General features: G+C 40.3%; 1 protein-coding gene across 3 annotated transcripts in view; it reads right to left on the reverse strand.

Moving 5' to 3' along the window:
• The window catches only part of DICER1 (dicer 1, ribonuclease III), a 75537-nt gene that overhangs the window by 24370 nt on the left and 24176 nt on the right, over nucleotides 1-26991 (reverse strand). For 2 of the 3 annotated variants that reach the window (XM_027521761.1, XM_027521759.1), the window contains 13 exons: nucleotides 22845-23033; nucleotides 21880-22042; nucleotides 20771-20901; nucleotides 18916-19050; nucleotides 18307-18467; nucleotides 15982-16150; nucleotides 14221-14693; nucleotides 6619-6751; nucleotides 5111-5353; nucleotides 4425-4576; nucleotides 1714-1846; nucleotides 973-1048; nucleotides 149-288 (listed from right to left, as the gene is read on the reverse strand). In XM_027521761.1, the coding sequence (XP_027377562.1) occupies nucleotides 149-288; nucleotides 973-1048; nucleotides 1714-1846; nucleotides 4425-4576; nucleotides 5111-5353; nucleotides 6619-6751; nucleotides 14221-14693; nucleotides 15982-16150; nucleotides 18307-18467; nucleotides 18916-19050; nucleotides 20771-20901; nucleotides 21880-22042; nucleotides 22845-22988 (2253 nt within the window). In that variant the 5' untranslated portion in view covers nucleotides 22989-23033. Of the gene's footprint in view, nucleotides 1-148; nucleotides 289-972; nucleotides 1049-1713; nucleotides 1847-4424; nucleotides 4577-5110; nucleotides 5354-6618; nucleotides 6752-14220; nucleotides 14694-15981; nucleotides 16151-18306; nucleotides 18468-18915; nucleotides 19051-20770; nucleotides 20902-21879; nucleotides 22043-22844; nucleotides 23034-26548; nucleotides 26577-26991 lie in introns of all 3 variants that reach the window. The other variant, XM_027521760.1, reaches the window with a different exon arrangement.

A 26991-nucleotide genomic window follows, 5' to 3' on the forward strand; every position in this document is an offset into this window, starting at 1 on the left:
TGAACGAGGCCGGGAGACAAGCTGAGACCCACGGGGTGGGGTGCACTGCACGGGTTTGGGAAGCCAAGCAAAGGAATCCGGGCCTGGTACAGCAAGCAACAGAAAGTCAGAAAGGCTAGGTTTGTATTTGGTTCTAACCAATACCTACTGCTTTTGGGTAGCACTGTCTTCGTTTTGTGGAACCTGGTCTTCCTGGAACACTGGTCTCTTCTTCATCGTGTAAATCCAGCTCTTCCTCATATTTAACAGTCTCCTTCCCAACTGGCATCAAATGGTCATCCAGTTCGCCTGAGAAATGTAAAGAGAAGGAACGTGATTTTGTAATAAAATGCTCAATCCTGATTCTGCCTAATTAATCAGTGGATCATCCAGAGCAGCTCTGTGCTGGGAAACAACTGGACAAATCACAAAAACTAAAGCATCTGTGCTTTTAACAACAGAAGAGTAATCACGTGTGATAACTGAAGGCAAAGTCGATTGTGAGGTTCATATATTCAGTATGATGAGGATTATAAATTCTGTTTTAAGACTCAAAAACAAAAACATGTAAACAGGAAAACGGTATCAGATCATCCTTTTATGAATGCCACCGGAAAACAAGTCCACCCATTTTTTTAAAAATTTTCATCTGTACATAAATATAAACTAATTTGAGAAACTGATACATTACAACACAAAACATAAATGTTCACGATTCAACAGTCAGAAGACCTTATTACATTTATATATTTAAAAGGAGTTAGAAATGAGAGCAAATACATTACAGCTGCTCAGCTGTGAAAAACAGAGCTCTTCCACCTTACAGGGTCTTCAAGTTACATCACACTTACATCTATCCTCCCCGAAGCATACCACCAGCAAGGCGTTCACAGCCCGCAAAACCCTGGAGACCCATAAAGCCCTTGAGGTGCTTTTGTTATACAATGTCTTTAACTTTATTTTTATTTACATGTGTTTTTCACACACTCTTACCAATTTTGTGCAGTTTTTCACAGCAAATGAGAGCCACGACTCTTTCAGCCAACCGAATGCAGCTCATTGGGGGACCCTGGAAGTTACAAAAAAAACATGTCCACAGTATATGCATGGAGCTGGAGTATTGGCGCATAAAACACAGATGAAACCTCTGCCCTAGTATCTTTAAAGCTGAAATTTACCAAAGTTCTTCATTGTGAAAAACATCAGCCAGTTTTAAAAGATACTATTGTCTATATTTGAAAGCCATCTTTCAAAATCCTGCCCAGTAAAACCTACACCAGTTATCATAAAGAGTTTACAATCTTGATGAATTTAAATTTCAGTAAGAATTTAATATATCAGCATTGAGACCAAGGACAGCAATTGTATAAAGGTATATTTTTCCAATCAACAACAAAATCACTAGAACAGCCCAAATGTATTTAATGAATTCTGTGTCACTGTAAGGATCTAAAGCCACAAGGGAATGATGCCGCCAGAAATGTTCAGAGTAAAAGACTTTAGAGGAATCTTCAGAGGTCGTCTAGCCTAATTCAGAGAGTCTACAAATTACATATATATAGTCTATTGAAGACTCGAACACGTAGTTGACTACAAAAGAGATTTTAAAATGTACTTTTTAAAGTAGATTTAAAGCCAAATTTACCTATAACTTGCACAGCCTTAGAGAAGCTGAAAACAAATCCATTAACGACATTAACTTTAAGGCACAATCATTTCTTTTTCTAAACTTACAACAATGGAGGCTCGAAGAGGTGAGTTAATTGGCAGATAAAGAGTTGAATAAAATGTACCATCAGGCAACTCTCGGGTTCTACATTTAGGAGCCAGATGAGTAAACGGATCACTTGGTAATCTAGCACAGTATCTGTGGGGGGGGAAAAAAAAAGAAATGGTAACACTGAGTCTACAACTAAGAAACAGAAGGAAAAAAACTGATATTCACATTCTACACTTTGATTTTTTATGTTCCTCTTTCCCTCTACTGGATAGGTATTTATATGCGTGGTTTCAGCATCACTGCTTCAAACTTTCAATAAGATAGACTAGTATGTTTATATATATATATATATATATATATATATATATATATAAAAACCTCTGAGATGACGTTTTATATCTGTGCTGTTCAACAGAGAAGCCACTGAGCTCTTGAACTGTGGCAAGGGCAGCTAAGAAACTAAACTTTTTACTTTAATTTTTATTAAAATTGATACTTGAGCATCAACAGCCGTATAGGTCTAGAGCTATGACTGGACAGTGCAGAAAGTATTGTTCAGAATCCATCAAGGGAGCAAACCGCTGTTTGTTCCTTAGTGATCACCAACAATTGTGGGGGCCTGTGCAAGGCAGGCATCAGCAGTGGGCCTGGTGTTCACCCAAGGAGGGCAGGAAAACAACCGGGCCACCCCACAACAGCACGAGGAAGGCAGGCAGGAAGCCGGCCCTGAGGGAGCTTAGCCCGAGCAGGGAGGGGGCCGGGACAGGAAGCCAACCTGGCGGGGAAGAGGATGCATACAAGGAGGGCAGTGGAGTGGGCCGCGATGCTGCAAGGCCAGGACCTGCAAAACGAGGGCTCCTGAACACGGGGGCAGCCCCTGGAGGAGGGAGACCGCTACGTACGGGGAGCCTAAACAGTAATTTATCTGACGACAAGGGGAATTGAGATTTCTCACTATTAAACAAGACAGCCAGGGAGAAAGATGGAAAAGGGGACAGCAAGAACAAACCCTCTGGAGTCACAGTCAAACTGGAGCTAACCACAGACAGGCAGTCAGATACAGGTGTAACACACGTGAAAAGGCACGGACGGATTTTCTAGCTCCATTTGCCAAACAGCCCGGCAGCAATGATACTCCAGAGGCAATGAACATACCTCGGTTTCTAAACACAACTCATCCTCCACTAAAAGGAGCCAGGACCTTCTGGAGAAATAGCCAATATCTAGCCTGAGGGCAGGGAAACTGTGAGTCTAGAACATCTTGTGTGCCTTAAAATACAGAAATGTCCAAAGAATAATGGTGATGTGTTAAAAAGACACTGAAGTTACACCGAAAGGGTCTTCATCAGCCAAATTTTACACAATTTTCACATCAAAATATACAAGAAACGAGAGTAAAAGACTAAAAATGACTGAGCCAAACAGGAGTCCATTAGTTCACACTGGATAAAAAACATAAAAGGAACAAATAAACAGAGAAAAGAGAAAGCTCCTTCTCATGGCAAAATGACAACTAATAAATGCAGAAAGAATTAGGGAGTCAGAGAATCCCCATTTGGAAGACATCACAGAAATAATCGATCTAGGCAAGAAATATCAATGGGTGAAAACTGAGGAGAGGGATGAATTTTATATAATCTCAGAATGTCTCCCCATGAAATACTCATGAATTACGGAGGGGGAAAAGGCAACTGTGCAGGAGAGAAAGCTGGCCGACCTCACGCAAGTGACGACAGTCGCCGCCGTCACCAGAGGACAAACCGACACAGAGTGACCCGGTCAGAATGCAAGGAACCGAGCATCGCTTCGCTGACGTGCTGGCCAAAAACGCGCACCGGGGTCCAGGCATGAGAAAATACCAAATGAACCCACACTGAGAGGCAGACGACACAGTGACTGGCCTGCCATCCTGTAAACATTCAAGGTCATTCAAGCCCAAGAAGGACTGAAGAAAGCTGCCAGGATGAATCACACCAGACAGACGAGGAAAACAAGCACGCTCCATGGCCCCGCGCTGGACCCTTTCCCTTTAGAGAACATTCTTGGGAAACCTGAGTGGATTTTCTCTGGGTGTTCTTTGCAATATTCTTGGAACATTTTAAAGCATCCTTGCAATATTTTAAAGTTTAAAACTGTTCCCAAATAAAAAGTTAAAAAGAAACGCTTACATTTTCTGCTCCTCGATTTTGCCTCTGCATGAAATTTATACTGATATGTAATCTAGCTATGCATCTGCTTTCCTTAGTTCTTAAAAATGTTATCACCAAATCAGGACAAAGTACGGATAAAATGGCATATACTTAAAAAAAAAAAAGTTAACGTATCAAGTCTCCCATTTCTGCTAAAGGAAAATTCAATGGCCGCCAACGCTTGACACAAAACAAGTTTCAAGATTTAGAAAAGAACAGTGAGCGTTACAAAATTAATTTCAATCCAATTAAAAGATGTATGCATTCATTAGGTCGGCCTTAACAATGAGAAGGGAAACATTTATTTCTGCACAATACTAGAAATATTTATTTCTGCACAATACTAGTTTTGCATTCTGACCAAAAAAAACAAGGAACAGAAAAAAGCAACTTCTTTTTCTGTCACTGAGGCATCACAGGCCATAAACGGAGAGATTGGTTATTGCTTGCAGATGGTGAACAACACAATACTTATAGAGTCAGACCGAAATCTCACAGTTCTCACAGGTTGGCTACCACGTAGCCTGCGGCCGTACCTGTTGACGTGCCCAATGGCCGTGTTGATCGTGACGCGGGGACCGTCCTCAGGCCTCAGCACATACGGTGGGAAAACATCGTCGTCATCCACCACGGGCTCCGTGTCGGCCTCCCCGGTATCAACCGACTTGGAACATTTGTTTCGCAAGATCTGAGCAGTTTCAGAACAGAATTTATGAGAACAAATGCCTTTCCTGCCACTGAACCTAAGAAAAAGCTCTCTTGACATGAAATCTCTCTCTCTCCTAAACACATACCTCAATACTCCAGAGCCACCTGCTGCAGACAGTTTTTCCCAATGCATCCTTCCCAGCTCCAGCCATATGGAGACGTTCCCATACAGGGAACAAGACACTGAACTACACCGACCTACCAGCACACAAGCGATCACCAGTCTTACATGAGTATCTGGGCTGTGTCATCACTCTCAAACCAGTCTCCAACTCAGTCAACGAGGATGACACCGTCCACGTGAACAGTGTACTTCCTAATCTTCCCCAGTAACCTATATGACCATTTTCACTGCCATTTTATTGTAAAATACTGCTGGCTCTGTGCAATTACTCTCAACTGTCTAATAATCTACCCACTGCACACCTCTGTTGAGACTAATCTCTGAAGATACAACTGTTTTTATTATTTCTATATGCACAGGAATAACTTACAGATAACATGTACATCTTACCTTTTCAATAGCTTTGTATGTTTTAAGGTCTTCTTCAAAACTCTTTATTTTATCTGTGTCTGCTAACATTACATAATTAGAGATGGGTGCCCTCGCTCTTCCCTTGGACTGAACGTAGGATCGATACTCTGTGGGCAGATCGAAACGAACCACCAAGTTGCATTTTGGTATGTCAACACCCTCCTCCACAATACTTGTTGCAATAAGCAGGTTGGTTTCATGTGCTCGAAATTTCCTAAGTACCTGAAAAAAATCCACCAAGAAAAGGAATTCTAACAAAGTTTCCAAAGAAAAGAGCACAGTGAAATGAAGGGACAACTGTCATTTGTGACAGTACTCTGAGCACTCGTAATCCAGGCCAGGCTAAAAACAATGAGTATCACACAAAACTCCAGACGCCATGAACATCCGGACAAAGAAACTCTGATTCAAAGACATTTTCAGCTGAACATGACTTGAAAAAATCAAAATGCCTTTCTACTTTAGAGAAGCACCCATGGACAAATCACAGTCTTTTGGCTAAAGACACTGGCTTCTTTAATAACCACCAGAGTGACCAAATGAATTCACTTCTGAAATCCTGTGGATATTCTGTGCCTCCCTATGGGACCTATGTCTGTGCACCTATGCCAACATCCCTCCAAAGATGTCAAAACTGTGTCACTAAAATCCCTAAATCACTTGGAATTAAAAACTACAAGCAAAGCATCACTTATTTTCCGACATCTTGGGACATACTTAATGTAAGGGATCAGAAATGATTTTTTTTTTAACTGAAAAGTTTTTTTCATACTAGATTTAAGGTAACATCATTTCCCAATTCAGCATAAGTTAAATAAGAAATTAAGCTGGGTTTTAGACTGATCTGTCAAGACTCTGGCTACTGAACTCCCCAAACTTGGAGTATTATCAAAGAAAAATGACTTCAACATGAATGATTCTGCTTTTAACTTAAACAACAAATTTTACATAAAAAGTTTTTATTTGCAAGCCAGGAACACTATGTTAGGTTTTTATCATCTTTACAGTGCTATTTCCTATATCAAATCTTGAATAAAAAGCATGAAAAAAAATTAAACCAAAAATCTTTAAAATATATTGTTGTTTTTAAAATAGTCAACCAAGGTAGGACTTTGAATAGCAAACAAAACACATTCTAGGAAAAAGATTTCAGTTTGTTGCTTCAGAATCATAACAAGTCAGCAAGAGTTATATTTACACGAGCTGTCTTCTTCTATGAAACGTAGCTGTGTATCCTCAGCCCCATAAAGGAAAATAAAATGGCCGATGGCAATTAAGACACAAAATTGATTTACCAGACAGGTATTCTAATTCTACACATGAGAATCATCGTTCGGCTACCTCAAGGGAAACGGTGAGTCTCTGTTTACGAGTACTCTATATCACCAAAAAAATGCAGAGGAACTATAGAGAGAGGGGGTTCCTATGGGCAGAGTTTATATATGTTCTGAAAACTGTTACTGTAAAATTATTTTCACTTAGCTTACCTCTTCCTGTTTTCTGAATTCCGCTTCCATCTGTTTGTTCCGAGGCTGATTCTTTCCGATGCCATGTCCAGTTATAAAATTGCTGCTGATGTAAGCCAGCTCTGGATCTTGTTTGCCAGCTTCCTTTATCAATCTAAGAAAATTATACACATTTGGAAGTTAAGCACTGCTGAGGGAAAAAAAAAATTAAACTTTTGTTTGTAGGGTCTCTCTTAAAGTGGAAACAGGAATTTTTTTGCCCACATACCTAACAAACCAGTCTTGGTATTTTCCCTCCTCTAGCTTAAAAAGAAATCACCATCGCTCTTCTCTGTGTCAATCTGTGCACTAAATACTCAGAACACCAAAGACAGGGTTGATTTACACGACACGGGTGAACAAAATGGTCACAGTCCCTCAAACTTTCTAATTTGGCAGTAATGACCTTCACAGAAACGTGGCCTGGGAAGTGACAGCGCTCAGCAGAGAGAAACATGGACTGTCCATGTGTTCTGGCTTTAGGCCAAGCCCTATAATGAAAAAGCCGCACACACTCTAAGCGCATGCACAACTTGCCGCAGTGGTCTTGCCCGTCTCTATGACCAAGCTTTCCGAGAGTTAAGTACCAAACACCCCAAGGGAAACTTCACTCTCCTCTCTTTCCGTGTGGTAAGAGTCCTAGCTGCATGTGCAAAGAAAGAAGCGTGTTATTTCTGTTCGATTTACCCCAGTGCCCTGTCCCCCTGGAAGGAGGGCTCCAGGGCAAGGAAAGCCTCCCTCCACTGATAAGCATCTCCATTCCCAACACTTCATGGCCCTGCGGACGGCCACTGACCACAGTGCTGCATGAAAGGCCACTGAGCTTCAGCCCTGCAAGGCTGACAGAGCGTGCCTCCCTGCAAGGCTGAGATAACTCCCCTCCCATCCGGGCAGGAGCTAGGATAGGCTCTTGAGCTCGTTCCCCTTCCTGCCTGCTCCTCTCTATCAACCCAGAAAGCTTGTCCCTGAAAGCGGGCCCTCGGCTACAAAATGAAAAAGAGCTACGGGACAGGCTCACGTTACATGGGTGCAGAAGGTTAACAGTTAGTGTTGCCATTACAGCTATTTTGGAAATATCCACATTGGAAAACTCAGCACACAGGATAAATGGTTCCACACCTGACCTAAGTGATCCCATATGGTTCCTCTGAAGTCATACAACGTAGCACAAATTCCTAATAGAAAATTGCATTTTTAAGTCAAACCATTCTTTTTTTTTTTTTTAATAAGTACATGAAACAGACTAATATCAAAGCCCTGGGAAAAACCTTGAATGGCCATCTAGAATATCTTCCTGTCTCCAAATCAGTAAAACACTGGCATGCCTAGGTTGGTTTGAGAGTCTGCTCTACAGTTCAAGTACCTAAAATGTTCAAAGTCAGAAAGTTTTTTAATATGTTCAAAGATTTGTTATTATGAACTTATGATGTCAGTAACAGAAAACAGTGTTACACGCAAACTGCATGCCCCAACATCTAAAATATGAAATCAATTACTGTAGAAATAATATGTACTTCCAAACTTTAGTTTATGTAAACAAGCAATTTGAACAAAACAGAGGTTTAAAAATGCGTTTCCAGTTACTCCTAATTAGGCAGAGAATGTATCTTAATTTGCCTAAAATAATAAATCTGGTAGACTTCAACTAGCTGAGAATTGGAAGCACCAAGAATACTTTTATTTCTCCTTAATGAGACTCTCATCAGGACTGCAGGGAAAGGAAGAAACAATGAGCACATTCAAAGACAAAGTCCCTTGTAAGCAGCAATTAAATGCTACATACCTATGCTCACAATGTTTAAAAAGCAAAAATTTCTTTATCAGATATGTGTAAGGAATCCCTAAAGACAAGCTATGGGCTTCTAGAAAAACAAACCCAGGTCTACTGCTGTCAGGGCACTTGTATTAATAAGGGCTACACTATCTGCCCTGAGATCTCACGGTACCACAGAACTGCCAGGACAGAATCTCGTTCTTTTAATTTTACACTGAGTTTATGTGAGTTGTTCCAAAAGCAAGCTGTCTGATAAAGAATGCTGTTCTCTAGTGCAGCAAACACTCACTGCTGCTGCTGCTAAGTCGCTTCAGTCGTGTCCGACTCTGTGCGACCCCACAGACAGCAGCTCACTAGAGCTCCTCAAACAATCTCTAGCAAGCAAGTGATTTTTTTTTCCTGTTTTCAAATTCACCTGAAACCAGTATTTTTGTAAAATTCCATGAAAATTAACTACTAAGAAAACATAACTTAAAAAGTATTAAAATTCAATGGCCAACTGTATAATATTCAGCAGACATAAAAATGTGAGAGTTTATAAATACAATCATATTCAGCAGACATAACTTACTCTAAAAACTAAAAGAGCTGGTGCTTACCGTCCACCTCTGTACCTTCCTCACCGTGGCCGGCACAGGCCCACCCTGTGCGTGCACACAGCCTCCCCGAGCACAATATCAGGCGGTAAGACTGCGGTGTTTGTATACAGTGTCTCTCACTAACGACTCAGTAAGAAAGGGAGGTATTATTATTATCTTATAGATGAAGATGTTGAGGCTCTAAAAAGTGAAATAACTTGCACAGAATATACACCTAAAAAGTGAGTGAAGATAAAAAGAACCAGGGCTCCTCGGAGAAATGGCTGATTCCATGGCTGAAGCATTCTTCTACCAGAAAGTCAGGCAGGGTTCAAAAATCAGAAGGATCGGGGCATGTCAAAAGGACATAGGCACTAACCTCCAACAGCCCCCAGTGGCCCACGGTGGAATAACTTATACAGAAAACTAACCCAGCATCAGATCATAACCAAGGTATAAAATAAACAAACACAAGTCCACAGTGATAAAAGAACATGAGTCAACAAATACAAACAGATAAATAGGATAAAAGAGACATGTTTCCCTTACAGAAGAATTTCAGTACACACAGAGAAGCCCCTCTCCAGGCATGAAGCTGAATTCCTCTCTCCCCAAGATAAACCAGCTTCGGTGACCTGCTTCCAAAGAATAAAGTAAGAAATAAGAAAAATAATAACTTCACAGTGGAGGAAATGGGCAAGTGCAATCATAATCACGTGATGAAGTTTAACATTACCCACGATGGTCTGTGTCGAGACCACGAATCCCCCTAAGATAAAGCAACGAGAAGGGGCAGGGCACCTCATATCCGCAGCCTTCTTTCAAATGCTAAAACCCAGTCTAATCCTGAGAAAAACATCAAACAAATTCAAACTGAGGGGCAGTCCACAAAATACCTGTCCTCCTCACATCAAGGTCGTCGAAAACAAGGAAAGAACAAGAAGCCGTAAGAGACCAAAGGAGATTAGGGAAATAGAACTAAATGAACTCTGGTACACCTTGGATTAAAAAGAAGACATTAATGGGAAAACTGGGGAAATCCAATAGAGTCTATAAGTTAGTTAATAGTAATACACCAACGTTAGTTTCTTGGTTGCAACAAACGTACCCTGATAAGGTAAGATGTTACTGACATAAGACATGGGGGAAACCCAGAATGGGTAAGGGTACTCAGTACATCCCTGCAACTTCTCTGTAAAGACAAAGCTACTGGGAAAAGAAAGGGGTGGAGGGATGGGGGATAGAGAGAAGACATCAACCCAGGTTTGTTCAATGCCAAAGTCACACAATACTCATAAATCACACAGTGAAAAGAGCTCTAGACTTGGAGAGTGGAAGTCACTTTCTGCCACTTGATCCTTGAGTTATTTCAGGAGGTCTGCGAAATGCCAGGCTGGATAAAGCACAAGCTGGAATCCAGACTGCTGGGAGAAATATCATCTATGATAGAGTAAAAACATCTATCTTCTTCCCTCATGGAGTGCTCTGAAATTTTAAAACTATATAAAAGTACCAGACATGAACAATGGACTGGTTCCAAACTGGGAAAGGAGTACATCAAGGCTCTATACTGTCACCCTGTTTATTTAACTTATATGCAGAGTACATCCGGAGAACACAATGGCACCCCACTCCAGTACTCTTGCCTGAAAAATCCCATGGCGGAGGAGCCTGGTAGGCTGCAGTCCATGGGGTCGCTAAGAGTCGGACACGACTGAGCCACTTCACTTTCACTTTTCACTTTCATCCATTGGAGAAGGAAATGGCAACCCACTCCAGTGTTCTTGCCTGGAGAATCCCAGGGACGGGGGAGCCTGGTGGGCTGCCATCTATGGGGTCGCACAGAGTCAGACACGACTGAAGTGACTTAGCAGCAGCAGCAGCAGCAGCAGCAAAGTACATCATGCGAAATGCCAGGCTGGATAAAGCACAAGCTGGAATCCAGATTGCTGGGAGAAATATCAATAACCTCAGATACGCAGATGACACAACCCTTATGGCAGAAAGCAAAGAGGAACTAAAGAGCCTCTTGATGAAAGTGAAAGAGGAGAGTGAAAAAGCTGGTTTAAAATTCAACATTCAAAAACTAAGACCATGGCATCTGGTCCCATCACTTCATGGCAAATAGATAGGGAAAAAAGGAAACAGTGACAGACTTTATTTTCTTGGGCTCCAGAATTACTGAAAATGGTGACTGCAGCCATGAAATTTAAAAGATGCTTGTTCCTTAGAAGAAAAGCTATGACCAACCTAGATAGCGCATTAAAAAGCAGAGACATCACTTTGCTGACAAGGTCTGTATAGTCAAAGCTGTGGTTTTTCCAGAAGTCATGTATATGCATGTGAGAGTTGGACCAGAAAGAAAGCTGAGTGTCAAAGAACTGATGTTTTTGAACCACAATGTTGGAGAAGACTCTTGAGAGTCCCTTGGACTGCAAGGATATCAAACCTATCAGGCCTAATGGAAATCAGCCCTGAATATTCATTGGAAGGACTGATGCTGAAGCTGAAACTCCAATACTCTGGCCACCTGATACAAAGAACTGACTCCCTGGAAAAGACCCTGATGCTGGGAAAGATTGAAGGCAGGACTAAGTGGATGACAGAGGATGAGATGGTTGGATGGCATCACCGACTCAATGGACATGAGTTTGAGCAAGCTCCCGGAGTTGGTGATGGACAGAGAGGCCTGGTGTGCTGCAGTCCATGGGGTTGCAAAGAGTCAGACACAACTGAGCAACTGAACTGACTGACTGATACAAAAGGTAAATTATAGACGATAAAGCCTTCAGTATATAAGGCAAAAGAAAAACTGTAAACCCAAGACTGTACACATACAACAGAAGTAGCTGTTTTTTATTTTTCTGATTAGGAGAGTAGAAAACCGCCCATGTATTACAATAGCTTCTACTCCCGTGAAACTGTGTGCTGAAGAGTGGTTTTTCCTCCCATTAAATTGATGGAAGGAAAGAATCTGGATTTCAGGAAGTTTTTCTAAGCTTATTAAAAAGCTTACTGGAACAAGACCTCTATTGTACATTTAATTAGCTGCCCATAAAGTAAACCCTCAAACCACTCCTGATTCATCATCCAACACTAAATTCCAGGCACACTTTATGAAAGTTGATCGCAATTAATCTGATCCTCAAAGTCAACAGGAACTAACACTGATTTCTGATAAACCTTTTCAGGCTAATATTCCTTCAGTGAAAACTGGCACATCTCCATACTTACAAACACACGTACAAAAGAGGAAAAAAGGAAGAAAATGAACCCCCAGTCCTCTCCAAGCCCCAGAAAATGTACTTAATTCTTAACCCATCCTGTGTGGGGCAGGGAGTCCGTCTAGAACTCGGCTTAGAACTGTGCCAACATTAAACTTTTCTGACCCCAAAAATGCCTTTCCCCCATTCTAAAAAATAACCTGAGTAGTCGTGCACTCCCTGGACTGTCTCCTGGCAGTCTTCCCACTGTAAAGCTCTGGTTGTTAGCGTTCTGTGATACCCAAGGGCATGATGATTATACAAAGAAGTGGAAACGAGGAGGCAGAATATCAGGATTCTTGAATGGTCTCTGCCACTGACTGGCAATTTAACTCAGAGCAAATCACTTATCCTCTGGACGCTTTCCTCTTTTTTTTTTTTTTTTTGCTTATAAGAGTAAGTGGGTTGGATTAGTCAGGGAAGTTCCTTTCCAATCTTAAACTTCTGATTTCAATGTAATTCACTACCTAAAATTATTTCACTTCATATCCATCATCAGGATCAGGCCCAATGACTAAGAAAACTTCCAGACTGAAAACCGCCAGATGCCGACCCCAGAGTCCAATTTCTCGTTACTCAAGTACATTCTCAAGTCAGAAGCAGTTCTTTTTTTTTTTAAACCCTAAATTACCTCAGGAAACAAAGTTTAATTTCTCCTCAGAGATCAATACTTGCAGAAAAGGTTCTTAGGGATCAACTTTGGCCAATTAATAGATCTTGTAGAAACAAGTAGTTTGAAGTACTAAATAAGGACTCTTTTTGGCCCTTACAAATAATAGAGCAACCATCCACAAATCAAAAGAAATATGCATTAAGTGACCACGTGACACAAATTTGAAGTGAAGCTCCTTGGCTGGGTCTATATTCAGGAAAAATACACTTCTACTGAAGAAGGAGGTAGGGTGGAAATTTACAACCTAATTGGCATTCACTGCCACCTTTGCCAGTATTCTCTGAATTCCTCCCTAACATTTTTATTATCTTCTGATTCAGAAAATTTTAATATGTAGTCTATGAACCAATTCAAATTTCAAACCCAGCTGTTACATGCTTTTCACCGCAAATGTGCAAACTTGAATAGGCATTTGTTAAGAAAAAAAGCTAACACAGAAAAACTAGCCACAGCAATATCCTGATACAATTTATCCTAATATCACCTGAAGGAGAAAGCGTGGTGTGAAATGCTCAAAACCACGCCTAACACATGATGTGTGTGCACTCAGTCATGTCCCACTCTTTGCGACCCAGTGGACTGTAGCCTGCCAGGCTTCTCTGTCCATGGGATTTCCCAGGCAAGAACACTGGAGTGGGTTGCCATTTCCTTCTCCACTAACACACCATGCTGCTGCTGCTGCTAAGTCGCTTCAGACTCTGTGCGACCCCATAGACGGCAGCCCACCAGGCTCCCCCGTCCCTGGGATTCTCCAGGCAAGAACACTGGAGTGGGCTGCCATTTCCTTCTCCAATGCATGAAAGTGAAAAGTCAAAGCGAAGTCGCTCAGTCGTGTCCTACCCTCAGCGACCCCATGGACTGCAGCCCACCAGGATCCTCCGTCCATGGGATTTTCCAGGCAAGAATACTGGAGTGGGGTGCAACCGCCTTCTCCGAACACACCATAGTCACAGGTTAATAAATATCTGAACTAAATCTAACAACTGAATACCGAACAAGGAAGGTTTACTTTAATGTCAACTTAATTTTTCTGTACTTGCACTCGATTTCAGATGGATTAGAAAAGTTTAACATCCTTTAAGAACAAAACCTCAGTCAAGTGATTGTATATACAAACATCCTGCTGATCCCAGGATAGCGTTACACGTTGAGTTCTGACGTGATGGTGCCAAGTGAAGGACGCGTCCCTAAGCCTTCTGCCCAGCTCTTAAAGCTATTACAAGGTATCACTTCACAGAACAACAAAAAGCTGCCTGTTCTACTACAGGGGAAAAAATGTTAATCTCAGAGAGTTACCTGTTTAAGACCACGGCTGTGTATCTTCTTTCCACAAAAATAATTCCACACAAAATGTTGGTAAACGGAGAAGGAAAATTTGTCTCTGGCTTTTCTTTCTCTTCAATCTCTTCATCTTCCTCGTCATCCTCAGAATCGCTCCAGGACACGTAATTATCCTGGTTCCTATTATTATACCACTCCACGCTTTCAAACTGCTGCCGCTCATACGGTTTGTATTTGCGTAAGATCTCGAGCAGCTTTATTACTTTAGGAGTGACAAACTTCAGGTCAAGCGAGGCAGGGGAGAAGTGCTCTTCACACAGGGCGTGGATTTTCCGTAGGAAAGTGTCTGTGAACAACAGAAACTTCCGGTGCAGCTCCTCCTGCTCATGTTTGATGTGTTTCTGCAGCTCTCTGACCATCATTCCAGCTACTTTATCGGCACACCAGGGTCCCAGGACAACCAGGACCGCACGGCAGTCTGAGAGTATCTACAAAAAAAGGTAAAGACTCCAATGCGAAACAATACTCCTGCAGAATCTTCACGTGGAGTCCAACTAGGGTTTCAGTTGTCTTCAATCTGCCCCTTCAAAATAAACTTACCCCACTAATATCAACACTGGGGTTCATTCCTTAAAAGGTTAGGGAGAGGGGTCAGCAGTCTTTCCAAGCTCTACTTTTTCATACACATGCCCAGAACCACCCTTCTGTTTTCCCCAGTGAAAATAATCAAATGACAGAAATTAAAAGAGGCAACTGTATACGGTTAATAAAGCAACCTCAGAGCTGTGGTCAGAAGTACAACTAAGTCATTTACTTCCAGGTAAATATGCAAGAACTACATAGCAGAATATATAAATGTGTGTACACATGCAGCAGAGTATGTCATTTTATTTTAGGTATCAAAGAAAAGCAAGATGATTTTCCTTGAACTGTATCTGTGCCCCAGAGTGCCACAACTTACAACCCTAGCTCAGACTGGAAATGTAAACCCACAGTGGGGCTGTAACTGCCAGTTCTGCAGGCAAATGAAAGACCCACTGGATTGAAAGTGGACTTAATGAGAAGACAGATGCTGAACAGAGTCTGGGCATTGCTGCTCCAGAGAAAATCAGCAAGAGAGAATTAAGGATTCGATCCAACACGGTAGTAACATTCACGGCTGGCTGGGACAACTGACAAATTGTCCTGGGACAATGGTTCTCAAGTTTTAAAGGCAACAGGATTCACTGAGGGGCTTCCAATCTCAGACAGCTGGCTCCCACCCCAGAGCTTCAGATCCAGCAGGTCAAGGGTGGGGCCTCTCACGTGCATGCCAAGCAAGTTCCAGAGGGAAGCTGATGCTGCTCATCCAGCAGCATCCACACTTTGAGGACCACTGTCCTAAGGAATCGCTTCTCAAAGCTGCCCTACTCGGAGATGATGGGCTCATGTCCAATTACATACAAAGAAACAACAGAAGAATTCTTTCAGCTCAGGGTTTGATCAGGAACTAACTCATTTGACTAAGAAAAAAAAACTGGGACTCACTTCTTATATTCAAACAATCATGACACCTCCTTAAACCAGGGAGGTCTCCACTTAATAGAAATGTCGGTCAGGTAACACTAAACTCAACCCAATATGATACACTCAATGAAAAATGTCCAAAGATACAAGAAGGAAAGGCCTTAAGCGAAAATGTATATAAAACAGCCTCATTAAAAGAAAATTCATTTCAACATTAAAAATGTATCAAAGCCTTTTATTATACTCTGTACTTACTTCACATAGGCTTACCTGTTTAGAAATTAAAGTAGAATCTCTTTCTTTTGAATGTACAGATATGTTACAGTCATTGATAAAATTAAGTGCTTCTTCTAACTCCATCAGCAGTCTTTCATAAAGCCCACTTCTGTCAGTAAATGGTCCACAGTCTACCACAATCTCACATGGCTGAGAAGTATATCTTTAACATCAGAAACAGAAGTCGTCAATACCACAATAAATTCACTACAGCATTACCATCCATTACATATCCAAGCCAAAAAAAGAAACTCCCTCTTTTCAGCTGTGTAACTACTTGGAAGAACACGCAGGCTCACAACAAGCCTTCCTCAAGTTGTACCCACTTCTATCTGTACTATATTTGCCGGCTAAGTGTCAATAAATGCATAAGGCTAACAGTCAAAAGAATTCTGTTGTTTCATTGTTAACCACAGGTTTTTCATTTTGGTTTTTAGGTTCAGACTTTCACCTTTTGCCCCCTAAGGCATCACCCAGAATGAGAAAATTTGTCAAAATAGACAAGAAACTCAACAATGATTACTTCTCAGACCCAGAAATAGGGAAGGCAGGAGGAGATCATAAGGAGGAAGTATTATCATTAAACATATCTATTTCCAAACTACTTGAAACATTTAGCATTTGCAAATGTCAACTTTCTTGGTTTTTAAATAAATCTTTTAATTTATTTTTAACTGGAGGATAACTGCTTTACAATACTGTGTTGACCTCCGCCACACAGCCAACAGGCATCAGACACAAGCACACACACGAGCCCTCCCTCCTGAGCCTCCCCGCCAGCCCCAGGCTGTCACAGAGCGGTGGGCGGAGCTCCCTGAGTGACACAGCGACTGCCGCCGCCTCCTCTGCACACGGCAATGTGCGTGCTGCAGTGCTGCTCGCTCAGCTCCCACCCCCCTTCCCACACCGTGTACACGGTCTGTTCTCTATATGTTCTCCGTCGGAGCCGCTATTCTTGCCCTGCAGACAGGTTCATCAGTAATCATTTTTCTAGATTCCATATATATGTGTTAATATATGGTATTTGCTTTTCTCTTTCTGACTTACTTCACTCTGTATTATCAGGCTCTAGGTTCATCCACCTCACTAGAACTGACTCAAATGTGTTCCTTTTTAGGGTTGAGTCATATTTTAACATGCCCTCTTAAGGAAAACTCCCCCACATTTCAATCAATCACAACAGTATCATTCCTTGGATCTTTCATGCCTTTCATAATATGACAACAACACATACAATCCTAAAAGCATATATAATAATTAAGGAAAATAAATATATTAAAGATATGTTTTAAAATGATAGTGTTCATTATTCCCAACTAGAATTTATAAGTGAGATTTTGAGAGCTAAGTAATGCCAAACGCAATAGAATATCTATCAGTTTTTTACCTAAATGCCTTAAAGGCCATCAGATTTGTATTTCATATCACATCTAACTTCCATGAATCTAAATGTTACCTTTTCTTCTCATTTAACAAAGAGAACCCTTTCCAAATTCCTACCAAGTGACAGGTGTTTTCATGTCAATGTAACCGATCACCCAAGAGTCCCCTGAAACCACTGGTAATGCCATTTTTTAGGCTCAGGGACAATAAATGACGCACTTGAAGTTACACATTAGTGGAGCCAGTCCTCAAAACCCATGTGTGATTTAACTTCACAATCTGAGAAATAAGTCTTCTCTAGTGTAACTGTTTCAAGAACCACTACTTGGTAATCATTAACCTTGTTAAAGGCTGTACCTAACAAGGATATAAGGATAATTTAATATGAACTGAATTAGTCATTGTAATTTAAAAACCTAACTTATAAAGGCTCCCTTCTACCAACTTAGATTACAAAGGCTGTGTTATATGTTTCAATGAAACTCAAAATAGCAACCTCCTCAAAGAGACAAACCTAGAAACAGGTCAGAAATTCACACCCATTTTCAAAATCAGAGGATGCTTCCCATTATTTTCAATCAGACCGTAAAATACTGAATTATGTAAATAAATTAATGTTCTTTCAAACCATCATGTGGGATGTTTGGGTCAGAACAAAAAAACGCACACACTGACAGAAAAGGACACAGATCTCCTACTGAGTTCCCAGCCCTCATCAACATGAGCAGACAGGCTGGGACCACGTGTATCCAACACTCCCTCTTAAGGGTGAAACACTGCCATCTGTTACGCTTTCTGGAAACAAGGCTCAATTCCTGCATCTGAAGATGACTGTCCTGATAAGGAATTCTTAGGTCTTCCAAGGGAGTATGGCACCAAAGGCCTAAAACCACCCTAGCAGGTTTCACTGAAGCCTAGTTAATCCTAAGTGCTTACCTGTCTAAGACCACCAAGTCAGTTGCAGTTTCAGCATTACTCTTAAGAATTTTCTCCAGTTTCTGAATCTTCTCTTCCAATTCCTCTGGATCACATTTCCCATTTAAAATGGAAGCAGTTAGTCCCAAAATACGAGGACATGATGGACAATTTTCACAAAGCTAATGTAACAAAAGATACTGACAGTAAGGAATTCATTTTGCAAGGCCCCAACCAAAGAGACAGCATCCTGATTAAACATGTCAAAAAGACCTAACAAATACCAAAATGGTCACTTACGGAATTTACTGTAGCTTACTTAAAAGATCAATTTATCAAAAAGGAACATTTAAATATGCTATGATAAACTATGCAATTCACTTATGATAGATCACATAATTTACTGACTTTTATTGTTTAAACTTTTATTATAGATTTAGAAGTTATAAATGTACTAATATTATAAATTACAGATTTAAATGAACATTAGTTTAATATTCAGTCACTCATTCCTACACTGAAACCAAGTTCCCAAAAGTGGTAACTAATATTGCTTTTGGTATATAAAAACACTGCTTTTACTCAGTAATCTGACTGCATTATTAACACTGATAAAATCTAAAAACTTACCTTCATAATTTCTCGGTAGGGGTGGTCTAGGATTGCAAGATGACACTCATCAAACACCAAAAGGTTAATGTCTGACAGTGATAAGTAACCATTTTTCAAAACATTCAAGGCGACATAGCAAGTCATAACGAGAACCTAAAATAAAACTGCTATCAGTATACAAACAAGCCATTCACCTGCCTGGATATACTTCTATGAAATCAGATTAGGGAACTACTGTATTTTAGGTAAGGATTAAGAAAGTCATCGTTAAAAATCACAACAACAAAAAAATTACAACAAAAATTCTCAATGTATGGAAGCTCATACTTGAGACTCAAGATGTAAAACAAGGAAAACATGGAAAGAGACAAGAAAAAAAATACTGATAATGGAGACCAAGTTTTTATGATAAATCTACTCAATCCACTTCAGGTTTTCAGCTTCCTCATAATTTGATTGATGAGACCTGTCAGTTTTATCAGATCACAAAACAATTCACACAGTTTTTTCCTGTCAAATTGACAAGGTTTTCTGGAAGAAGACATGGACTCCTTAGTTTTTTTAATGGCTTATCATTCTGTGGATTTTAAATGAGTTATTAAGAGAGCTTAACTAAAAGACGCTTACTCCTTGGAAGAAAAGTTATGACCAACCTAGACAGCATATTGAAAAGCAGAGACATTATTTTGCCAACAAAGGTCCATCTAGTCAAGGCTATGGTTTTTCCAGTGGTCATGTATGGATGTGAGAGTTGGACTGTGAAGAAAGCTGAGCACCAAAAAATTGATGCTTTTGAACTGCGGTGTTGGAGAAGACTCTTGAGAGTCCCTTGGACTGCAAGGAGATCCAACCAGTTCATTCTGAAGGAGATCAGCCCTGGGATTTCTTTGGAAGGAATGATGCTAAAGCTGAAACTCCAGTACTTTGGCCACCTCATGTGAAGAGCTGATTCACTGGAAAAGACTCTGATGCTGGGAGGGATTGGGGGCAGGAGGAGAAGGGGATGACAAAGGATGAGATGGCTGGATGGCATCACTGACTCGATGGACGTGAGCCTGAGTGAACTCCGGGAGTTGGTGATGGACAGGGAAGCCTGGCATGCTGCGACTCACGGGGTCGCAAAGAGTCAGACACGACTGAGCGACTGAACTGAACTGACTGAACCCAATATGTAAGACATACTAGCAGACCAGGGACTGCTTGAGGTCAGTTAGGAAACATCATCTCTTAACCATTTCAGATTCACCAACACGTGAAAGGCCCTCAACACAAGCTGGTGACATGGAAACGTCTAGGTTACAGAAGTGACAGTCACTCAGTCATGTCTGACTCTTTGCGACCCCATGGACTATACACAGTCCACGGCATTCTCCGGGCCAGAACACTGGAGTGGGTAACCTTTTCCTTCTCCACGGGATCTTCCCAACCGAGGGATCAAACCCAGGTCTCCCTCATTGCAGGCAGATTCTTTACCAGCTGAGCCACAAGGGAAGCCAAGTTACAGGAAGTCTCCATCAAAAATACTAAGATCTCAACCAAGAAATGTCAAGGCATTTAACTCAAGAGTAAACTTTCTGAAAGCAAGTTATCTGCAAGATGGAAATAGATCATAGGAATTTTCATTTTCAAACAAAAAATCATACTGTAAAGTTGTTTCTTTTCTATTCAGTAACAGCAACACAAAGGACTAGCTTATTTGGATTTAGGATGAGATTATAGTAAGAAAATGCATGAGGACTAGTTTCTAGGCTGACTAAGTACAGGAAAGTAGAGTCTTCAAACCTAATTCACGTAACGAGGGCTACAGGTCATCTTACGAATCAAGGACTTGTACAGATTTATTAAGTGAAATTTCTTCATTTATGAGTCTTACCTGATGTTTAGTAAACTCTTGGTTCCATTTCTCTTTTGTCCAAGATGCACTTACTTCTAGGTTTGAGTATTCCCCGACCTTGAGATCTGAGTGAGTTCTGACAGCTGACACTTGTTGGGCAACCTGGTTTGCTGATTACAAATACAATATTCCACGTAAATGCAAGAACTCTTCCCTACATGGCTCTCTGGACAACAACTGATTAAACAGCTAAGGGAAATCCTTATTATTATATATTATATCTAACCACCAATTTTTTACATAGCCAACTTAAAATCATACTTTCACAGTTATCTCCAAAATATGCTTCTTATACTCACCACCCTGCCTCTCTGTCACTCACTTTACAAAGTCTTAGATCACTTTCCTTCTTTAAGGTGCCTTTCCCCAATCTAAGAACACAATTTCTAGGCTAGAAAGGCAACTACTATCCACCCCTCCTGCTTTCTTCAATAAAATCAGATTATATCACCAAGAAATAACACAGACTGATATGCATTTAAAGCACATGAGAACATCACATGCTGAAACAATCTAAAAAGAAAAGAAAAAAAGGAGAGGAGTGACATGGTTATGTTAGTACTTGAGCTGTTTATATTCACATTTTATACTGTTTATTTTAATACATAACCCCAAACACATAAAAACCTATACTTTAAACTCTTACTGAATATCTAACTTTCAAAAAGCCTCTTTCTTTCTACAACTGGTATAGTAAAATCATAAATCAAAAAGTTACCTATAATCAGGCTCCTTATGATACATTTTGTGAAACTAAAACATTAAAAACAAAATAACTAACTACCGAGATCAGATTATATTCCAAAAGGAATCCTTCAAAAGAAATGCAGAGCCAGAATTAAATGCAGTTCCATTTAAGAAGAAAGCTAACGTTTAACATCTATGAAATAGGATGACTATCATTTAAGAGAAATACTATTTAAAGTTAACAAATAAGACAGAATGATATTCTGCTTCAACAAGCACATTATTCATCAACCTCTCTATACTTTCAAGACTTTAACTTTATACCCCAAGAGCAAATCTGCTTAACCATAAGATCTCATCCAATTTCCTCCATACAATTTGATAAAATAGTGCTTTATTACCAGAGTTGACCAAGAACACCGTCCTTTTGCCATTTCTGTTGAAGTCTCCCCTGATCTGATAAGACAGCTCTTTAGTGAGTAGTACTGCAATAAACGTCTTCCCTGAGCCAGTGTTTAAACAGACTATGGTATTATGATCCAGAGCTGCTTCAAGCAGTTCAACCTAGAAATACAGTGGGGAAAAAAGATTACACACTTCTTGTCTAAGTACAGAATTTTAAAAACTGGATTTTGTTTCAATTCAGAAAATTCCACTATTTTCTAAAATCTTCCTCCAATAAATTTGCCCTTGAAGCTTACCTTCTACATGTTTATTTAATAATAATAATCAGAGGCATTAAAATGCCGGTTACACATAGCCGTGCTATATAAATATGCAGAAATGGCATTTACAATTTCTTTAAAAATCATTTTCACAGGAACAGAAACTTTCCTAGAATGATATGAACAACTGAAACACTATAACTTAATGGAAAATAAGTGGTTATTTAAAATTCATTTGCAAAGTCAAAGTAAAGAAGAAAATTAATGATTTTACTACTGCTTATTATACTGATCTACTCTTATTTACCACTTTAGACCAACTGTAATAAAATATACTGTTTCTTTAAAAAAAAAAAAAAAAAGACTATAACCATAGTTCTGACAGTCTATGTTTGTTCAAACCAATCTCGATTCCTACCCAGATCATGAGGACAGACACACCCAAATAGATACTCAGGAACAGTGAGGTTTTCACAGGGTAAAAAAGATAAGAAATTTCATCAATAAAACTATCAAATCAATTACCCAGCAGATGTTAGGAAAGAAAATGACTATTAAGAACAAAAGTATTTGGAATGAGAAAATTAATCAGAAGAGGAAAGCTTAAAAAGGTAAAGGAGTTTTATAGAAGTTGTGTCAACTATATGCAAATTTATTCCATTTTAGTGAAAATGCTCCAGTATTAGTGTTCTCATTAGTACCTGATATTTTCTTGGCGTATAAATGTTATCATGAATTGCTTCTTGTTGCCATGGCAGTCCAAAGAAAGGACCCATTGGTGAGGAAGCAGGGGTCATGAGCTGCAGGCCTGCCATGCTGAGGGGTTGCAAAGCAGGGCTTTTCATTCATCCAGTGTCTCTTTCATTGCATTTTTGTTCTAGCACAGCTTACTACAAAAGGGAAAAAGAATACCATTACACAACCATGCAGGGTTAAAAACAAAAGAAAGCACAGAAACAAGAGAAACATCAGAATATCATTCCTATGGGCCTTTTCAAATTCTTCCTGTAATTGTTTTAGCTTTTTCTTGATCTAAGAGGATCTGTTTTAAAAGTCAAGCATTCTACCCTCGCCAACCCAGCAATTCTATACCCAGAAACCTGCCTGAAAGGGTTAGGGAGATGCACAAAGATGTAAACACATGAATATTTATTGTCACATTATTACTTAAGAACAAGAAATAACCTTAAAATGAATTAATAAACAATTATCTAAGTAAATTATGGTCTAGTCTTAAAGTGGAAAACTTTAAATCCATTAAGATAATACAGATCTATGTTTACTGACATAGAACCATGTCCATAAAATACCTTTAAAAGAAAATTTGTATACTATGATGCTCTTTAAAATAAATGTGTTTATATACAAAACATGTAAATATATATGTAAATATATTTCAAACATCTGTAAATTCTATGATGCTATTATTGATAAAATAATGAGAAAACTGTATGAAAGGCATTTCATACCGTGTACACACAGGAAGGAGTCAAATGCCACCAACATTTGGTCATTTTATGAAAGGACCGTAAACATAGAAGAAGGTCATTTTTCTTAATTGACACCTTATCACAATTGCACAGCTGACTATTTACCTAAGTATCTTTTAAAATTGTGCATATCCTAGATAAATTAAAACAAGGCAACACCATTTTGTGAAATAAGAGCTACTTCATGGAGTCTAAGCACTCTTCTATATTTCACATATTCTTCCCCAAAGATAAATTTGATTATGTAAAAGGATAAAACAGAAATTCAGGCTTTTTAAAAGTCCTAACCTGCAGATAAAGGGTTAGGGTTCAAATCTCTATGAGAAAGCCCACCGGCGCAGGACTGACTTGCCCGTAGAAGGGAATTTCCCCTTGTACTGCTCTGGAGTGTTCACTGTTATTACTCTATGAAACTGGAAAGAAAGAATCCCCACTCTTTGTTCCTTGAGAACAAAAACTTTGAATCTCTTGACCTGTTAAATTTATAACCATGGTACAACACAGTGACTTAACTGTTGTGTCTAATCCACCAAGAAGCCTCGAGAGTACAGTCTCTTGTATGCATGGGCTTAACACCAAAATTTTGATTTCAGAGCTTAATTCAGCTGACAAGAATTTAACATCCAGTTAATACAAGTAGCACCTCCAATAAATGGCCACAGGGCCTCAGGCTTCAGCAAGGCGGTGTGTTCGTGGACCAGAGAGCACAACCATTCTCAGTATCCTTCTCAGAGGAAGAAGGCAAGCAGAGTGTTCCAGAGTACACTATGAAAAACCATCAAGTCCTTCTTTTGCCGGGGTCAAACAGAACTACATTTTCCACAAGAAATAATGTGCTCATTCTCTACTGAACCGAAGTCCCAACAGCCTTTCCTGCTACCTCTTCTATACTCAGCACTCACTTCTCTCAACTCTGCAGGCCCACAGGATAAACAGTCTCGGGTTGATCAGTCAAGCTTCCTACTCAAGCTGGGGGCAGAGAACCTGAAGTGGAAGGCTATTTTACCTAACAGCCTGAGACCCAGCAGGTCATGCTGAAGGCCCAAGGCTGAGACCTGCAGGCACCTCCCACATGGCTACCCATTCTTGAGGTATCTCCACACGGTGCTCCTTATCCGCAGGTTCCACTTCCACAGGTCAATCTATCCTTGGTTGGATGAATCCACGGATGCAGAGGGTCAACTGTACTATGCAAGGGACATGAGCACCCGGGGATTTGGGCATCAGAGGGTCCTGGAACCACTCACCGCGGGCACGGAGGGACAACTGTACTTCTTCACTACTCCAGGCCACTCACTGGTATGATTATTTAAGCCTGATGCTTCACTTCCCACCCAGCCCAAATGTTAATCCAAGATCAAACAAATAAATGGTGGAGGGATCAGGAAAAAAGCCCAAATCCTGCTGGTGGATGGAAATTCTCAAAGGAGAAAAGAGGGCAGCTGTGTAAATCCTCAAACACACCTCCTCCACCTCCAGGAACCCTCCTTCTTACCACTGTCATCATTTCTTCTGATGTAGACAACATTAGTAGTAATGATAGAGCCAGAAAAGTCTAAAACATAAATGAATGTTCTATTTTTAGAACAGTGTTAAAAAAATCTATTTATAAATACTTAAAAATTTATTATAGACTATATAAAAGTTGGAGAAGGCATTGGCACCCCACTCCAGTACTCTTGCCTGGAAAATCCCATGGATGGAGGAGCCTGGTAGGCTGCAGTCCACGGGGTCGCTGAGAGTCGGACACAACTGAGAGACTTCACTTTGACTTTTCACTTTCATGCATTGGAGAAGGAAAAAGCAACCCATTCCAGTATTCTTGCCTAAAGAATCTCAGGGATGGGGGAACCTGGTGGGCTGCCGTCTATGGGGTCGCACAGGGTCGGACACGCTTCAGTCTAAAAAATAAAATCTATTTTTAGAATAGGCTTAGAATAGTCTAAAAAATACAATGATGCTCTATTTTTTTAAGGGCACTTGATATTCTTCAAAATTATCAGTATCATAAAATACAAAGAAAAACTAGAAATGTTCCCAATTAAAGAAGACTGCGGAAACATGACAACTACACGCAGTAACTGACCTCAGACTAGATCCTCTCCTGTTACAGAACCAAGGCTATCAGGGCCATTATAGAGCCCAGCGATACGGCCGCAGACAACGCACTGTCACACTCACGGAGCTGGGCACCGCGCCATGAGTGCGGAGGGAGCACCCTTATTCTTGGCAAATCCACAGAGGCGCATTCAGGACTGAAAGGGCCATAATGCAGGCAACTTATTCTCAAATGGCTCAGAACCAGAGACTACACATAGAAATAGAGAGCGGGTGTGACTGACAAAGCGAATGGAGCAAAACAGGTAAAGCACGCAGTCTTTGTCCTAGTCTTATTCTTTTCTGTAAGTCTGAAATTTCTTCCAAATCAAGAGTTTTAAAAAGTAAATAGTTCAATATGACCCATGAGACCAGCATCTCCTTGAGTATAGGAGCTGTACATCTCACACACACTTCTATCACCTACCAAACCAAATCACACCCCAGACATAACAAACAAACAATACAGGCTGAGGGTGAAGACAGCGCCTAGGTGCATGGCAGATGCCTTCACACGGCGTCTCTTTCCCCTTCATCAGGTATGTCACATTGCACATATTCTAAGAGACACATACGGACGCGGCTCATTCTTGACTGGCACACACGTTCCGTGACAACAGGACGTGTGTCTCATTCTCTGCAGCTCTTAAATTTCCGTACGTGTGTCATATATACACATCTAAATAAAAACGTGATGAACTCAATCAGAGATTCATGAATGTCCACACAATAGCATACACAACAGAAGCACAGACAGCTTACAAGAGACTTCTACAGTACTTGGTTTGGAAATGCACACCCACCCGACTCCTACTCACCCTGAAGGGCAGATACAGGAGAGAAAATCTGCAAGGAAATGGAGAACAGGAATTGAACCCTCCCATTACATTCCCATTAGGTCACAATATTTAAACTAATTTTCATTCACTTCGCACAATGACTGGCCCCAGTAATATACTATCTATTTGGGAAAAGCAAACCCAACACTGAAAACTCAACAAGTAATCCAATAATGTGAAAACTCAAAAAGCCTATAATTTTGCCAATTTTTACTTTCTTTGGCATGTTTAAATAGATTTTTATTTTCCCTCTCTTAACTTGGCCTTAATGAAAAGCTCTGAATCCCTACTGGTAAGTAAAAGTTCTAGAGTTTCATAGATTAACTGCCTATAGTTAACTGTCTCAGCAGAGCCAACAGGATAATCTACGTGACTATTTTCCGATCACAGATTTTAACAATTAACACTCATCAAAGTGGTAA

The sequence above is a fragment of the Bos indicus x Bos taurus genome, chromosome 21 (genome assembly GCF_003369695.1).
Source record: "Bos indicus x Bos taurus breed Angus x Brahman F1 hybrid chromosome 21, Bos_hybrid_MaternalHap_v2.0, whole genome shotgun sequence".
In the NCBI taxonomy this organism is placed as follows: domain Eukaryota; kingdom Metazoa; phylum Chordata; class Mammalia; order Artiodactyla; family Bovidae; genus Bos; species Bos indicus x Bos taurus.